A 16,246-nucleotide genomic window follows, 5' to 3' on the forward strand; every position below is an offset into this window, starting at 1 on the left:
TTCCCCAGAACATGTTTGCTGCAAGGGCGCGCGTGCGTACACACACACACACACACACACACACACACACACACACACACACACACTGAGAAGAACAACCCCAACAGAATGGACTACTGACACCTAGAGACTATACACCTCCAGGTCCACCAGGAGGGGGTAGGAGGGAGGGTTAGTAAGAATGTAAGGGGAGATGGACTACATACATCGAACGTTATGGTGAGTACATAACTTCTTGATGTTATATAGTCCAATCTCGCCTTTATTCTTACCCGTGGGACAGCGTCCCTAGCACCTTGATCTTGGGTGGCTCAGTGAAAAATACTCTTGAGCACTGTGGAATCAAAGGAAGATCTGCCTCTAAAGACCAGATCTAATTTGTAGTGACTAATAAAGGTACGAGGCGAAGCCCATGTTGCTGCAGCACAAATATCATCCATAGACATCCTAGCGTGAAACGCAGTTGAGGTAGACACAGATCGTGCAGAATGAGCCTTCACTTTAAAGGGTAATCCTTTGCCATTGGAAGCATAAATAAATGAGATGCAATCGGAGATCCAGCGAGACAAGGTTACCTTAAAAACAGGAACCCCAAGTCTAGTGTCTGAAAACAAGACAAACATTTGATCTGATTTCCTGAAATCTTTTGTCCTGTGTAAATAGAAACGCAATTGTCTATGAACATCTAGATGATGAAACTTAAATTCTGCCTTGTTGGAGAATTCAGGAAAAAACACAGGCAACTCAATGGATTGGTTGATATTGACAAGAGGCAACCTTTGGAACAAAGGAAGGATTGGTTCTTAAGGAGACCCTATCTTTGTGGATCAAATAAGGTGGCTTAATCGATAAGGCTTGGAGTTCAGAGACCCACCTAGCTGAGGTTATGGCTACCAAGAATACTGTCTTCCATGATAAGAATTTAATGTTACACGTAGCTGCAGGCTCAAAGTGAGTTGAGGTGAGCTTCTGTAATACAAAACTGAGGTCCCATGGCATTACTGGATCAAAGACTGGAGGTCGGAGTAACAGTGTCCCTTTCAGAAAGGCCCTACAAAGCCTATGAGCCATAAGGCTGGGCTCATTAGCAACTTGAAAGGTAGAAATCGCTGCCAGTTGCACTTTAATGGTTGCTGCAGCTGAGCCCTAACTGAACAGTTAAGAAATTCTAATATTGCTGAAATAAGCTCTGTATAAGGATCAATATGTCTCTCACGGGCCCAAAAAGAAAATCTCTTCCACTTACTGGAATAAATCTTTCTGGTAGAAGGCTTGTGGGAAGACGACAGAATATGGACCACTACCGGGGAAAAATCATGAAGCCTAACTAAGGACAGAACTGGAGCAGCCAAGATGTCAACTTGAGGGTCTGGATGGAGGGATGGAACTGTCCTGACATATGAGTCAGCAGATCTAGAGCTGGGTCCAGAATTCAGGGCTTGTCCATTAGATAGGGTTGAAGGAAGGGAAACAAAATATGAAGAGGCCAGTGCGGGGCAATGAGGATCATTTTGCTTCCCAAAGACTGTGTGCTTTCTGAATGAACTTTGATATCAGAGGTAACGGTGGAAAGGCGTAGAGAAGACCGGAGGGCGTATTGTGAACCAGAGCTTCCCTGGGTGTCTTCCACTCTGGGAGGTAAGGGTGAAGTAGCTGCTGCATTTGGCATTGAGGGGGCTGGCAAATAGATCGCAGCAAGGCTGACCGCATCTACGGAACATCTTCTCCACAACATAACTGTTCAGGGACCACTCATGAGGCATTAGGATAGCTCTGCTCAGCCTGTCGGCAATTACACTGGACTTCCCCGGTATATGCGTTGCAACTAGAAAGCAGTGGGAAGACACCGCCCACTGCCAAACTCGAAGTGCCTCTCTGCAAAGGGGGTATGATTTGGTTCCTCTCCGTTTGTTCAGATACCATACCACTGACATGTTGTCTAAGTGGAATGCAATTGCCCCTACAGGGAGAAAGCTCTGAAGTGCTTGCAACACTAATTGCACTGTTCTCATCTCCAAGACATTGATATGCAAATGGTCTTGTGATCCTGCCACGTGCCTTGGACTGTCCTGCCGAGATAATGCCCCCCCACCAGATCTGGGAGGCATCCGTGGTCACAATGGCAACTGGAGAAGATGGGACAAAAGGCTTGCCCACGTTGTGATTGCTGGTCCGAAGCCACCAGCGTAGATCCTGCCTGCTTGCAAGTGTCCGTAATCAGAATAGAATGGGAGAGTGGAAGATACTGTAGTGACCATTGGGTGGAAGGCACCACTGAAGAACCCTCACGTGTAGTCTGGCAAGGGGAACTAGCATGATCGTGGCAGCCATGGTCCCTAATAACGTGAGGACCACATTTGCCTTGACCTTCCTCAATGGTAGTAAGGTGAAAGAAAGCGCTTGGACCTGCTGTTGTAGACGCTGAATTCTCTCCTTTGGTAAGAAGGCCCTCATGAGTACCGAATCTAGTTCGGCGCCGATAAAAGTGACATGCTGCGAGGGCAACAAGGCAGATTTTTCCCAATTTAGAGTAATTCCTAACCTTTGGTACAGTGTAATGGTGGCATCCCTGGTCTGTAACAGTAGATGCCTGCTGGTGGCAGAAAGGAGCTAGTCGTCCAGGTACGGAAACACTTGGAATCCCTGATGTCTCAAGTGAGCCATTACCACTGCTATGTACTTGGTAACGACCCTGGGGGCTGTGGTGAGACCAAAGGGCAGAGCGCGAAAGTGAAAATGACTGGCTCCCAGCAGGAAGTGTAGATGGCTTATCGATGCCTTGTTCATCTTGATATGGTAGTAAGCATCTTTGAGGTCGAGGGAGCACATCCACACATCTTTCCCTAACAGAGGGAGTACTGACTGGAAGGTCACCATGTGAAACTTGGACTTTTGTACATGAAGGTTCAATCGGCTGAGATCCAAGATGGGTCTCAGGTTCCCTGTTCTTTTCGGCACCAAAAAGAATCTGGAGCAAGTCCCTATATCCTACTTGGTCTGCGGGGACAAGCTGGAAGGCTCTTTGAAAGCAACTTTATTTCTAAAGTTGCAGAATCCCTGTGACTGGGTGGAACGTCTGGGATTCTCTTGGTTGGCGGGGGAGGAGAAGGGAATATGATAACCTCTGGAAATTATCTTTAATACCCACTCGTCTTGGGTGACGTCTTGCCAGGCTTCTGGGAATAAAGAAATGTGACCCCCAACTGGCTCCAGAGATGCACAGTCGGGCCACCCTTCAGGAGCACTGATAGGGAGAACCACGAAAGGAATCACGGTCCCCCTGGTTACATGGGCCTCCTCTGCCTTTAGGGCAGCATCTACCTGAATTTCCACGCCCTCCCCTGCCTCTGGAGGGGGAATCACTTTGTGCACCCTGAAAAAACCTCTGTGACTTCCTGAACCAAATTTTCCCACCCTTCTGGCCCTTGGGGTAAGGACTAGAAGGCATGGAAAAACAGACTCCCACAGCAGACAAGGTTTTTCCTGCCTGCTCGCACCTAGTGAGAATGTCCTTCACCTTGGTTCTGAACAACGATGAACCATCAAAGGGGGCGTTGGTGAATGTAGACTTGAAGGCCTCTGCGAAATTTCACAGGCGCATACAGGAGTGTTTCCTAAGAGAGACTCCAGAACCTGCTGCCCTAATCGCTCCGTCGGCTGCGTATGAGAGGAGTCTCATGGAGGCGTTGGTAAGGGAATTTAGGTTAGAAATCTGTGCATTGACCTTCTGTGCCACAGCATCAGAAATGTTACCCTATAGAGAATCTCCTAGCTCTTTTAGGAGATCTCTCTGGTGCCTTGTAAAATGTGTCAAGTAGTTCAGGGACCGCAGTGTAAAGGCCGCTGAGGTAAACACACGCTTCCCATACTTGTCCATGGCCCGTGACTCCTTGTTAGGCGGATGGACTGTAGATGAAGTTTAAGCAAGTTCCTTCTTGGTGGCTGCTGCCACCACCATGGCTGTCAGTGGGGGAGGACAAAAACTTATTGGGTCTCCTAAAGACCGGTTCCACAGTGTCAGGAGTTTCCCACACCTTTCGACAGACAAGATTTAGTAGCTCATCAAAAGGGGGAGAAACTCAAGAGACAGAGGGTTGAGACCCGAAAGTCTGATCGCAAGGATATCTGAAAAAGAAATATCTTCAGAAGACGGCTTGGGGGACCCCTCTGACTCCTCGAGGTCGGTGCCCGACGTGAGAGACTCATCCGGGGAGGTGAGTTGTTTCCTCTTACACAATTTCTTTCTGGCGGGCTCCTCAGACAAAAACTCTGGGAAGACGTCAGAAAGTTGGGGACCACTCATGGTGGTATCCTGAGGCTTTGGGTCTCCACTGTCCAGGGATAGATGGTGATCCGAAACTGACACCGGTGTCAGAGGGGGGAGAGTATTGGTGCAGTAGGATGCTGCTGACGACCTGGTCAGCACGCTCCTCATAACCTCGAAGCCTGACCCCCCTGACTCCGAAGGCTGACTAACTGTAGAAAATACAGTAGCAGCCCTCGGCGGCGAGGAGATGAGGTCTGAAGCAGATGTCGGGTCCAAGCTCACTCAAGCCAAAGCACCGAGAGGAAGGCTCGGAACCAATGAAGATCGATCCGAGCCCTCCCCCTCGGGTCCTACTGGAGAACTGTGGACCCTTGACACCATGGATGGAGCTGACTGGGTCGGAGCAGAAATCGGAATCGAGAGGTCAGACGAGGCTACTGGAACCGACCTAATGGCACCCGACGGAACAGACAACTCTGGGTTCGAAGGCAGAGAAAGGCTTGGAGGAACAACAAAGGCTGAAGTGGCCACAGGCTCCGGAGCCGAAATCAATTTGGCCAACACTGATGACTAATGCAGTTTCTTCACCACTCTAGCAAAGTCCTCATCGGAAAGGGTCCTCTGGATCTCCTTACAGAGGGGGACTTGCGTGAAGGAGAAACCAGTCGAATAACTGGAGACAGGCTCCGAAACAAAATATCCGTGACCGGCTCCAAAAGGCTGGGAGCCGATACAGACTTAGTCAAGACACTACCTCCTGTCAGCACCGAAGGCAATGGAACCGAAGAAGGAGAAGCTGTTCTAGCAACTTTCTCTGGTGGCTCCGAAGAAACAGACGGAGCCGGAGAGCGCTTCTTAGAAGTCTTTTTGTCCTTTTTAGCTGGAGAGGATAAGGCACTGGAAGGCTTAGCCAAGTCTTCCTCGAAGGAGTATTTAAGTAGTCCTTTCAAAATGAGCTTGTTCTTCCTTCTCCTGTAGTACGCAGGGCTGGAGGAATGACAAAACAAGCAGGACTCTTGGAGGTGAATAGCCCCCAAGCAGTACATGCACACGGAGTGCCCATCAGTCAAAGACATTTTATTGTTGCATTCAACACACTTTTAAAGCCCGAAAGCCTGTGTTCCTTAGAATCCTTGGGCACGTTGAATAAAGAACACACACAGGTACAAAGCAATACATACACACACTGGACCCAACTAAACTCTGCGCGGAAAACTAGAGCCTCTAACTAAAAACGGCCTAGTAACCGGCGGGAAAAAGACTACAGGGAGGACTAGGTCCTCTAACTTCAACAGGCCTACTAGCCCGGGGAAACAAATGGAGGATAGCACCACTAGCCAGATACGACAACACTAATAAGCTAACAGTATGGAGCACCAAACCAAAGACCACACGGAAACAATGGGGAGGACTAGGTCCTCTAACGGAGACGGGCCTAGCCTGTGGGAAGAAAGGAAACAAACGGGATACCAAAATGGCCAACGGAAAAGGCCACAAAAGCAGCAAGAGAAACAAAACAAATGCAGTATAACACCACTACCACATACACAGAGCTATGAAAAAAGAAGTTATGTACTCGCCATAACGTTCCATGTTGGTAGTCCATCTCACTCTTCATTTTTACATATTGGTTCGGAGCCGATCCTCGGCTCCGACTCGGCTGATTTACAAGCTCGAAGACTTCTGGTTGGCTTGTGGCTAAGCAGGTATCCCATAGTGCACCAGTACAAACCCAAGATCTTGTCTGCTGCTCACTAGAAGAAATAACCATGAGACACAAACCAATACTAAAGGGCCTCCAACCATAGATAACCAAATTATTATTATTATTATTATCTCCAGATCTTCCAGGATGAGGGCAGGAGGGCGGGTTGGTAAAAATGAAGGTGAGAGATGGACTACCAACATGGAACGTTACGGTGAGCACATAACTTCTTTATGTTGTGTAGTCCAATCTCACCTTCATTTTTACATATGGGACAGCGTCCCTAGCGCCTTATTCTTGGGTGGCTCACTGGAAAATACTCCTAAGCACCGTGGAGCCAAAAAGGATGCTCAGGCTGTCTGTGCACGTCCAAAGAGTGCAGGATCCTTTCTCCTTTATTCTGAGGATTAGGGAAGAAGATTGGCAAATGTATGGATTGGTTTAGAGCAACACTAGATACTATCTTAGGCATAAAGAATGGGTTAGTCCTGAGGGAAAGCCTGTCAGCATGGAAAAACAATGAAGGGTTCCACAGCCATTAGTGCCTGTAACTCAGACACTCTTCTTGCTGAAGTACTGGCTAGTAGCAAGGCTGTTTTCCAAGAGAGGAATTTTATCTCTGCTGAAGCCATAGGTTCAAAAGAAGGAAGCATGAGCTTTTCCAGTACAACGTTAAGGTCCCAGGCAGGGGTGGGAGCTTTCCTAGGGGGCCTTAAATTATTAGCCCCTCACAGGAACTGTTTGATGAGAGGGTAAGAAAAGAGAGGTGGCTCAGTAATATAATGAGTTGAGATGGCAGAGGCATGAATCTTAATGAAGAAGGATAGGCCTCTGTGGAGCAGCTCTGTTAGGTAATCAAGGATTTCAGGTAAGGTGGGCACAGCTGTGTCCTTTTCTTTTCCACTTTTCAGCATAGGATTTCCTAGTACTAGGCCTTCTGGCCTCAAGGATGACTTCCAGCACCTGTTTGCTGAGGGTTTCTGGTGGTGTATTCAGGGGATAAGCCAGGCTGCAAGGTTTTGGGTTTGCAAATGTGGATGCAAAAATCTGTCCCTCCTGCTGAGACAGCAGGGAAGGTGCGAGATATAGGTGCCAGGGTGGGACTGCTGTCAGACTGCATAGGAGTGGGTACCAGTGCTGGTGTGGCCAGTCTGGGGCAATAAGGATTGCCCTTGGCCTGTCTTGCTTGATCTTGAGTAGGACTTTTGAGAGGAAGGGCAGAGGGGGAAAAGGCATAAACTGAGAGGTTTTCCCATGTGAAGGACAGGGCGTCCACCTTCCAGGCCCTGCTATGAGGATTCCTGGTGCAGAATTTGCTCGATTGGTGGTTCTCGGGGGAGGCAAAGAGGTCCACCTCCGGTGTCCCCATCTCTGGATTAGAAGTTTGAATGAGTTGGGCTTCAGTTTCCATTCGTGTGGGTCCAGTAGATTTCTGCTCAAGTCGTCTGCTAGTGAATTTTGCTTGCCTGGCAGGAATTGAGCTTGTAGGTGCACTTGGTTGCTCAAGGCTGTGTTCCACAGGGCCATGGATAACCTGCAGAGTGGGTAAGAATGGGTTTCCCCCTGCTTGTTTACGTACCACATAACTGTGGTGTTGTCTGTCTTTATCAGGAGCTGTCCTGGAAGGACTAGGTATTTGAAAGCTGTCAGAGCATTCTATACAGCTAGCATCTCTTTTTGATTGATATGCAAGAGAATTTGCCCTGGGCTCTATTTGCCTGCCATGTGAGCCCCCCATGCATAGTCTGATGCATCTGTTGTCAGGGTTTGGGTGGCGAGGGGTCGAGTGAAAGGCAGTCCCTTTTTGTGGTAGCATGCTTCTGCCCACCAAAGGAATTCTGCCCTTAAAGAAGGTATGATAGGAATCACTGTCTCCAGGTCCTGAGAATGTTGACACTAGAGACTTTTTAAGTACCAGTAGCAGACTGCATGAGGCCATGAACCCTAGGGCTTGCAGATAGCTGGGTTTTGGTGGCCATTAGTTTGAAGTAGTTTGTCAAATATACCTGCTTTTCTGGAATGAGGAATGTCATCTCGGAAGTTGTGTTCAAGCTTGCTCCCAGGAATATATTTTTTTTGACTGGGCACCAGTTGTGATTTATTTTCATTGATGGTGTACCCCAGTAAAGTTAGGAGTCCTTTTACAAATGCCAGGTGCTGAAGTAGCAATTCCTGACTGTTCGCCTGAATCAGGAAATCGTCTAAGTATGGGTAAATTTGAATATTTCTCTGCCTGCAGTATGCAATGGCTGGAGCCAGGCACTTTGTGAATACTCTGGGTGCAGTAGATAAGCCAAAGGGAAGTGCAGAGAACTGACAGTGCATAGAGCCTGCCCTGAAACATATATATTTACTGCAAGACTCCCTTATGGGGACGTGCAGGTAAGCCTCTTTTAAGTCTAGGGCGACTAACCAGGCATCCTTGGCTAGCATTGGGAGAAGCTGCTGCAAAGTAAGCATTTTGAATTTTGGGACCAACAGAAAGGTGTTGAGAATTGATAGATCCAGGATAGGGCGCCAAGAGCCCTCTTTCCTGAGTACCAGGAACAGTCTGGAGTGGAAAACCTGTCCCCTTTTGAGCATCTGCCCACTGATTTGGAGGAAGGTTTGGCAACTCGCTTAGGGTTGACAGTGAATGGAAGTAGAATCTGTATCCCTGGGATACAATGTTTAGAACTCATCGGTCCTGAGTAATGGATATCCAGTTTTTTGCATGAAGGGCAAGTTCTCCTCCTAGGGGCGCAAGTAATTGGGCATGGCTGGGAAGGATAAATGAAAAGTCATTGTGAACTTTTTCCATAAGGGGGTGGCTTACCACTCCCTGATTTTGAGGTGGGAGCACTCCATTGTTTAGATCTCTGCAGACCCTGAAACTGTAGTCTTTGTGGTCTGTTTCCCCTGGGATTGGACTGAAGGCTGGGGAGGGGCTGGAAAGGAGCAGTTTTTAGAAGGCCAATGTCTACTGAATCTAGGTGGCGGCACCTGTAACAAATCTTTGACAGTTTGCAGAGATTTAGCTTTTTCCTCCATCTTTTTAAGAACGTCTTCTGCTTTGATGCCAAACTAACGGTCCTGATTTAAAGAAGCGTCTAGTAACTTTTCTTTGACATGATCTGGCAAGATTTGTTCCTTCAGCCAAGCATTCCTTCTCAGTACAGACCCAGTGACTGCAGCCCTGCAAGATGCTTCTAAGGCATCAAAACCACACTGCAAAGTATGTTTACTAACTTGGTTTGCAGAATGCATTAACTCTTGTAAATCTTTATTTTCTGCACAATTGGGAAGTAACACCATTTGTTGTCTAATTAGTTCCATAATATGTTGCTGGTACTTCAACATGTGAAACTGGCAATTCAAAGCTCTGATGGCAAGAGTTGCAGAGGTATATACCTTCTTACCTCATCTGTCTAAAGCTCTTGAATCTCTGTCTGAAGGGGTAGGGTTTTTGGCTGTAGTAGCCTTAATGCCTTTAGGTCCCTGGGAAAGGTCTCTGGATCCGCAGTAGGATTCTTAGAGAAATTTGTGAGAATTAGGTACTCTGTAGTACTTGTCAGGTTTTCTAGGAACTGGTAGTGAAGTGTCAGGAGTAAGACTGGATTCCATGAAGACATCATCTACAATATCCAGAACAGGGGGTATAGCTAGAGGCCTGTGCTGAGGCAACTCTAAAAATTCTGAGTCTCTTTTTGGACTGAGGATAGTCCTGACATTCCCAGAGGAAATGCTCTCTAAGTATGCAAGGTTTCAACAAAAGAAAAATCCTCTGGAGGGGAGGCAGAGGGAATGGATTCCTCTGCATCTGAATCCTCATAGGTTGATAAGGGTATGTCCTCAGAAGGGTAAGAGTCATTGGACTCCTGGTCTGTAGAATCAGAAGGAAACTCAATTCTTTGCCTTTTAGCAGGGGAAGGCTGGCTTCCCCTAGTTGAAGTAATGAGGTCTTCAGCCATTCTTAGCTTTTGTTTTTGTGGCATGGGAGCTTGAGCATGTGCTTTGGTCGTCTGTTTTCTAAGCATAGTGCAAACTCTGAGCCTAAGAAACTCGTAGTTTTAGGTAAAAACAAAGTTGTCGGTTTAATACGAACATCGGTAGGTTGGAATACAACCTCAGAAAGCAGGTACCTGCTGGCTCCGGACCCATCCAAGGTAGAGATATCCTCAGGTTCCATAGTAGAGGAAGCATCTCGCGGCATACCTGACTCCAAATGGGTCTCAGCAGAGGCTTGCAAATCTGTAGAAGCGGGCATCAGGGGCTGCAAAGGCACCTCACTGAGTACTGGCGGACTGGCAACTAGCTTAACGGAAGCACTGTCAGCAGTTTTGGACCTATGCAGTCTGCCTCTGTCTTTATTTTTACGTTTTTTTCAGAAGATCGGTAGTTGGATGGCTTATCGAAGCCATTTTGGAATACTGAGAATGAGAGCAAAAGAATTTATCGTCAAAGCCCGACGATGAATTGTTTGATGGTTAAACAAGGCACAAAACCGACAGCGATGGATGTCGTGGTTTGGGCCTAAACAGGTGAGGCAGTAAGAATGAAAATCTCTGAGGTATTTGCTTTCCACAGGCAAGACAATTGTTAACTTTTTCTGACATTGGTTAGAGCAAGAAAAAAGGATCCCCAACGGGGTACTTAGCTTTAGAAGACTTTGGGTTTGAAACTCGAAAAATGAAAATTTCAGGTACTGGCCGATTGCCACTTATGAACGGATTCTGCTTCGGTCTCCTCCACGGCAAGAAAGACTGGTTTAATGGCATCAGCTACATGTTTTATACCCTTGACGACCTGACGTCATGGAAGAAGCAACAGCATCCGACGCAGAAATCCCAAGACTCTGGTATTCGGGCCGACTGAGGGCTACCTGCAGGCAGATAACCCAAGTGTGATGACTGCAACAGTGAAACACGAAGAACAACAATAGCTTTTTACCACCTTGGTTTCTAAAGAAGGTCCTCTGAGGAGTAGAAAAATCGGATGCCCATGGCAGAAAATTTTCCCATTCTGCTCCCTTCTGGAACATGCATCCTTAACTTTAGGGTTGGAAATAATCCAGCCATCAAAAGGGACATTAATAAAAGACATCTTAAAAGGCTCCACAAAATCATCCAACTGCATCCAGGAATGCTTCCTAGTTGTAACATTTGGGACAGTAAATGCTTTTCTTATGCGGTTTGGAATTCGATAGCTTGTGAGGGCAAGCGATGCACTTTTTAAAACCAGATGGCAGTCTGACAAGTTGGCTGTAGGACCGGAGGATTAAACTACCTAAGAAAATATAGATAAATACTTGTTTTTTCCTTCAAGTTTTATAATAAGAAACGTAAATGAGAAGGAAGGCAAGAGTAATTACTACTACTATAGAGGGTAATTTAGTAATAAAAGGAAGGGGGGAGGGAAAACATCTGTAATACAAGTATGTGAAACAATAAGGAAAGAAATAAGTATTTACCTAAAGTTAAAAACTTCCAATATTCTGTGCAAGATGCTTTTCAAGAGGCAGACAAGATCTGAGGTAGCTCATTCTATTCACCAGGATTATGGGTACAGGAGGAACCTGAGCATCAGATTCAAAGCTTGGAATTGCCATCACTGGATTGGAGACCCATCTGTTGAGGAACACATGAAAAAGATAACCAGATTATGAGTTTCAGACTAAACATCACAAAGGAATTAGGTACAAACCCAGTCATACTGCAACTGAGGAATGTCCCCAGTATTACACAATACACAGATTGATAGTAACAATTAAGTTCATAGGAAGTTACTAGGCTATTGGCCCTGAGGCCCTTACAAGCCTAGCCAAGAATTAGCCCATGTTCCGACAAGTCAACACCTGATGCCCCTGTCCAGCAGGGACACAGGTGGAATCCCAGGGGTGTATTTTCTGTTCCCCATCCAGTTATCTAGGCTGCGCTTAAAAAGGGTTTATGAGGTAACTCTGCTTGATATGGTGAGGGAGTCTATTCCACAGAAGGGGAGTCTCTGGGACACAAATCTGTCCCGCCAAGTCCTATTGGTGTCATAGACCAGGTTGAGGTCACGCATGCAGATTACATAAGTGGAGCTTGACTTGCAGATATGCAGCAGTCCCATCAAAGTGGGGTCTGAAACTGCTTTGTATGCCAGACAGAGATCATCTCTGAGGAGTTTGTATGAGTTGGGGGATATGGTGACTTTGAAAGTGACCACTATGTAATACAATCTTACCAGGGAGGATGACACTGTAGGGATGCTGTAGTGGTTACTCATGTGATGTCCGTGCACTGGCCCAGTAATCAAGGAGCCTCAATCCTCACCACTAACACCAGTGAGGGACGTGTCCACATTGGGAAAAATAACAAATACACACACAGTGAAGTACAATTTCCCTTAAGAGCACACAGAGATCAGTCAGTCTGGGGCTGGTTTCTCCCTTTCTCTCCATATCCCCAATAAGACTCCTCACTAGCACAGCTATACGGTACACATCTCAACCAAGTGGTCAAGCCAAAAGCTCCAGTGCCCTCTCTGTCCAACCTGTGCTTCGTGTCCCTGCCCATGTAGCTAACACACACATACTTTGAGATTTGGTTTATATACAAACACTCCTGGGGAAGGCTGGCACAGGTTCTCCAGCTATGTCCCCTCCTGCCAAGCTATAAGGTAGTAATCACTGCCACCAACTACTCTTATCAGCTACTAAAAAGGCCCTTACCAAACCAATAATAAAGACAGCATCCCCATGTACAGTCTTTTCAGAAGACATATCTTCCCTTTAATAATGGGGAAAAGTCATGTATCATTACAACAGGGTGTCCGATTATACCGTGTAATATTATCCAAATAGTAAAAATATTATCCAAATAGTAAGTGGACGAACAGCAAGGCTTATTGGAGTGACTTTGTACAGTATCACCAAATACATGCAAGTACTCTAGAGCTTAAATTATCTCTACACAAAACAGCCACAGCTGAAAGATTTAAAAATATTTACTAATAAATAATAAAAACGCAAGACAAATCTTCTCAGTTCAACACTGCTGGTCAAAGAGTTCAGAATTCAGAGGAAAATCCTTAAATACTGTAGAATAGTCTGACAAATACAGAAAACAGCTAGTCTAAATCTGACTAAATTCCTATCTAAGAGCTATCACAGTTCTAAATAAACGTACATAAAGAGCAAAGGCAGAGTGCCGGTAAGCGGTCAGTTCTGAAGACAAATGCAAAATGTTCTCTCTCTCTGAGATCCTTTAAAATGATAATACTTCACTGCTGACTTATTTTAGATTACATCATTCTTCTCTGGTTCCCAAACTAACAGAAACTCTGAGTTTTAATATTTCTTTAATCTTGCACCTGGCCAGGAAACTACAGCAATAAAAGACTTAGCTATGTAAAAATCTAGCAATTAACTCTGGTCTCAAAAACAATAGAAGGAATTCCTCAGTCCAGACATTATGTCTCCTAGCTTTGAGATCAAACAGGCATACAATGCTTGACTTATCAGCTTTCTTCCAGCAGAGTGCACTCTAGTTACATTTTTGAAGTTCAACATTTAACACAGTTTTCTTACATTTTAAAGAGGACAACCTGTGGATTACATTCATATTTACAATGACACAATTATCTACAAAATTCTATCTAGCTAGGCTGGCAGCCTTCACATATCTTCACAACTCATTCTGGTTAATACCAAGTCCAAGATATTATCACCTCTTTTGGGGGTGTCGACCAACTGGTCCAAGGTATTTGCACTGACAAAATCAAGGAATCTCTGGGCATTTGTGTTTTGGCATGAGTAGTTCTTCCAGTCTATGGTTGGTTAGTTAAAGTCACCCAGGATCAGGGTAAAGGGTTGAATCTTGATAGATTCAAAGATGCCCAGATATGTTGAGTGGGCTTCTTAAGTCAATGTTGGGAGCCTGTAGCTAGTTACGATTTGAACAAGGGCTTGCCCATGATTAACTGCACCTGGAGTGTCTCCCGTGAGTCATTGTCTGGGCAGCCTGGAGGTGTGTATGTCTAATATATATATATATATATATATATATATATATATATATATATATATATATATATATATATATATATATATACACACACACACACATACACACACACTGAAACGCCACCTCCTTTTGCTTTGCTGTCCATGGTTTGGGGCCTGAATATATGATAGGATGAGTAACCTGGGACAGCTGGGGTGCTCTCTGCAGCTTTGAACCAGGTTTCTGTGACTGCACAAATGTCAGCATCTTCCAGGGTTAAGAATGCTTGCAGTGAGAGCAGTTTCATGTTTAGACTCTTAGCGTTTAGCAGCATGACCTTTAATTTGTGCTTTGATGAACTTTTCATGTTGGTAGTTTTCACCTCAAGGCACTGCCTAAAAAAAAGGCACTATGGGGCGGCAAGAGCCTTTGCCAGAAATATGAAGCCTAAGGGAGCCAGATGCAGGCCATCTCTGGTAAAGCATCTTGGTCTGCCGATCATGTCTTCCCAGGTTGTCAGGTAATGGATCCCCTTGGAATGACAATAGAAACTAAGCCAATTGTTAAAGTCAATCATTTTCTGTTCGTATTGAGGCATCATTCTGTGTGATAAATACCTGCCCGGGACACATTCAGTGAGCTCGATCATGTCTCTCTTCATATAGTCCAGGGAGGTATGTCTCAAGTCATTCATGCCAGCATGGACTATGACAGAGTCATAACAGTACCTGTTGTTGAGAAAACTGAGTGCATGTGTGATATGGCTGATTATGGCACCTGACAAACAATTAAATTAGAAGTTATGTACTCACCATAACGTTCCATCTGAGTAGGTACTTCATTTGTCTGCAACCTGTGGGTCTCAGATCCGACCGGCAGTTTTCCAAGCTTCAAGATCCGAGCTCCTAGCTCCTCCCCTCTACTCACAATCCCCTGTCACCACCATACTACCTCAGACCGGTTTTGCTGTATCACCTGAAAACACCTGTAATAAACAGGTTCAGATATTCTGAAGAATCATAAAGATCCTAGAAACCCAATACAGGTTAGGGGGATGGCAGGGGGGGATGGTTGCAGACAAATGAAGTACCTATTCAGATGGAACGTTATGGTGAGTACATAACTTCTAAATCTGAAGTAGTTACTTCATTTGTTCTGCAACCTGTGGGACAGAGTCCCCAGCTACCTAAACAAAGAAACCTGGGCGGTCTATGGGAGGATATGCCGAAGCACCGCGGAGCCAAAGGACGCCGTGCTTCTAGATATCATGTCCAGCTTATGAGAAATAAACGTATGAGCAGAAGACCAAGTGGCTGCTGAACATATGTCGTGCAACGGCATCCTAGACCAGAAGGCTGCAGAAGTTGCGATGGACCTTGTGGAATGTGCACGGATTTTGAATGGGGTTGTTTTGCCTGATGTCTTATAAGCCTGAGAAATACATTGACAAATCCAATTAGCCAGTGTCACTTTGGATATACGTTTTCCCATGGATGAAGGAGCAAATGACACAGAGTTGATCAGCCTTATGAACATCTTTGGTCCTGTGCAGGTAAAAACGCAACTGTCTATGTACGTCTAGTGTATGCAACATGTATTCTCCCTTATTTTGAAAAACACTGGCAGATTGATAGTCTGATTGATATTTGCCACAGATGCCACTTTTGGTAAGAAAGATGGGTTAGTCCTGAGAGACACTCTGTCATTGTGGAAAATAAGATAGGGAGGTTTCATGCACAAAGCTTGGAGCTCTGAAACCCTTTTAGCAGAAGTTATGGCTACCAAGAATGCTGTTTTCCAGGACAGAAAATTAAGGGGTACAGAAGCTGCAGGTTCAAAAGGAGGTTTCGTTAAGGCTTGCAGAACAAAGGTTAAGTCCCAAGGGGGAGTCACGGATTTCACTGGTGGCTTGAGAAGGAAAACGCCACGCAAGAATGTCTTACACAATTTTGTAGATGCTAGAGATCCTAATCAGTCTCCCACATGAAAATGGGATATTGCTGCCAACTGTACTTTAACCATTGATGCACTGGCCCCTTATTCAAAAATCATGGACAAAAAATCCAAGACTGTAGGAATCAGAACAGTAAAGGGGCTGAGACCTTGGCTGTTAGCCCAAATAGAAAATCGTTTCCACTTGCTATTATAGATTTTCCTGGTGGACGGTTTATGAGCCGCTACCAGAATAGCTTTCACTGGTGACGAGATACCGGGAGTCCTTGCCATTAGTGGAACTGGATCAACCAAGCCGCGAGCTTGAGGTTTACCAGGTTCGGTGTTGGGCACCTCGTTGGGTGCGATATCAGA

General features: G+C 45.6%; 1 protein-coding gene across 2 annotated transcripts in view; it reads right to left on the reverse strand.

Moving 5' to 3' along the window:
- The window catches only part of ESCO2 (establishment of sister chromatid cohesion N-acetyltransferase 2), a 769,905-nt gene that overhangs the window by 129,325 nt on the left and 624,334 nt on the right, over window positions 1-16,246 (reverse strand). Inside the window, exon 8 of one of the 2 annotated variants that reach the window (XM_044062678.1) lies at window positions 11,422-11,578. The exons of the other annotated variant lie outside the window; for it this stretch is intronic. Within the exon in view, the coding sequence (XP_043918613.1) occupies window positions 11,428-11,578 (151 nt within the window). The 3' untranslated portion in view covers window positions 11,422-11,427. The remainder of the gene's footprint in view (window positions 1-11,421; window positions 11,579-16,246) is intronic. 2 annotated transcript variants of the gene reach the window in all.

This window comes from Protopterus annectens, chromosome 2.part1 (genome assembly GCF_019279795.1).
Source record: "Protopterus annectens isolate FY-2018-M chromosome 2.part1, PAN1.0, whole genome shotgun sequence".
NCBI lineage: Eukaryota > Metazoa > Chordata > Ceratodontiformes > Protopteridae > Protopterus > Protopterus annectens.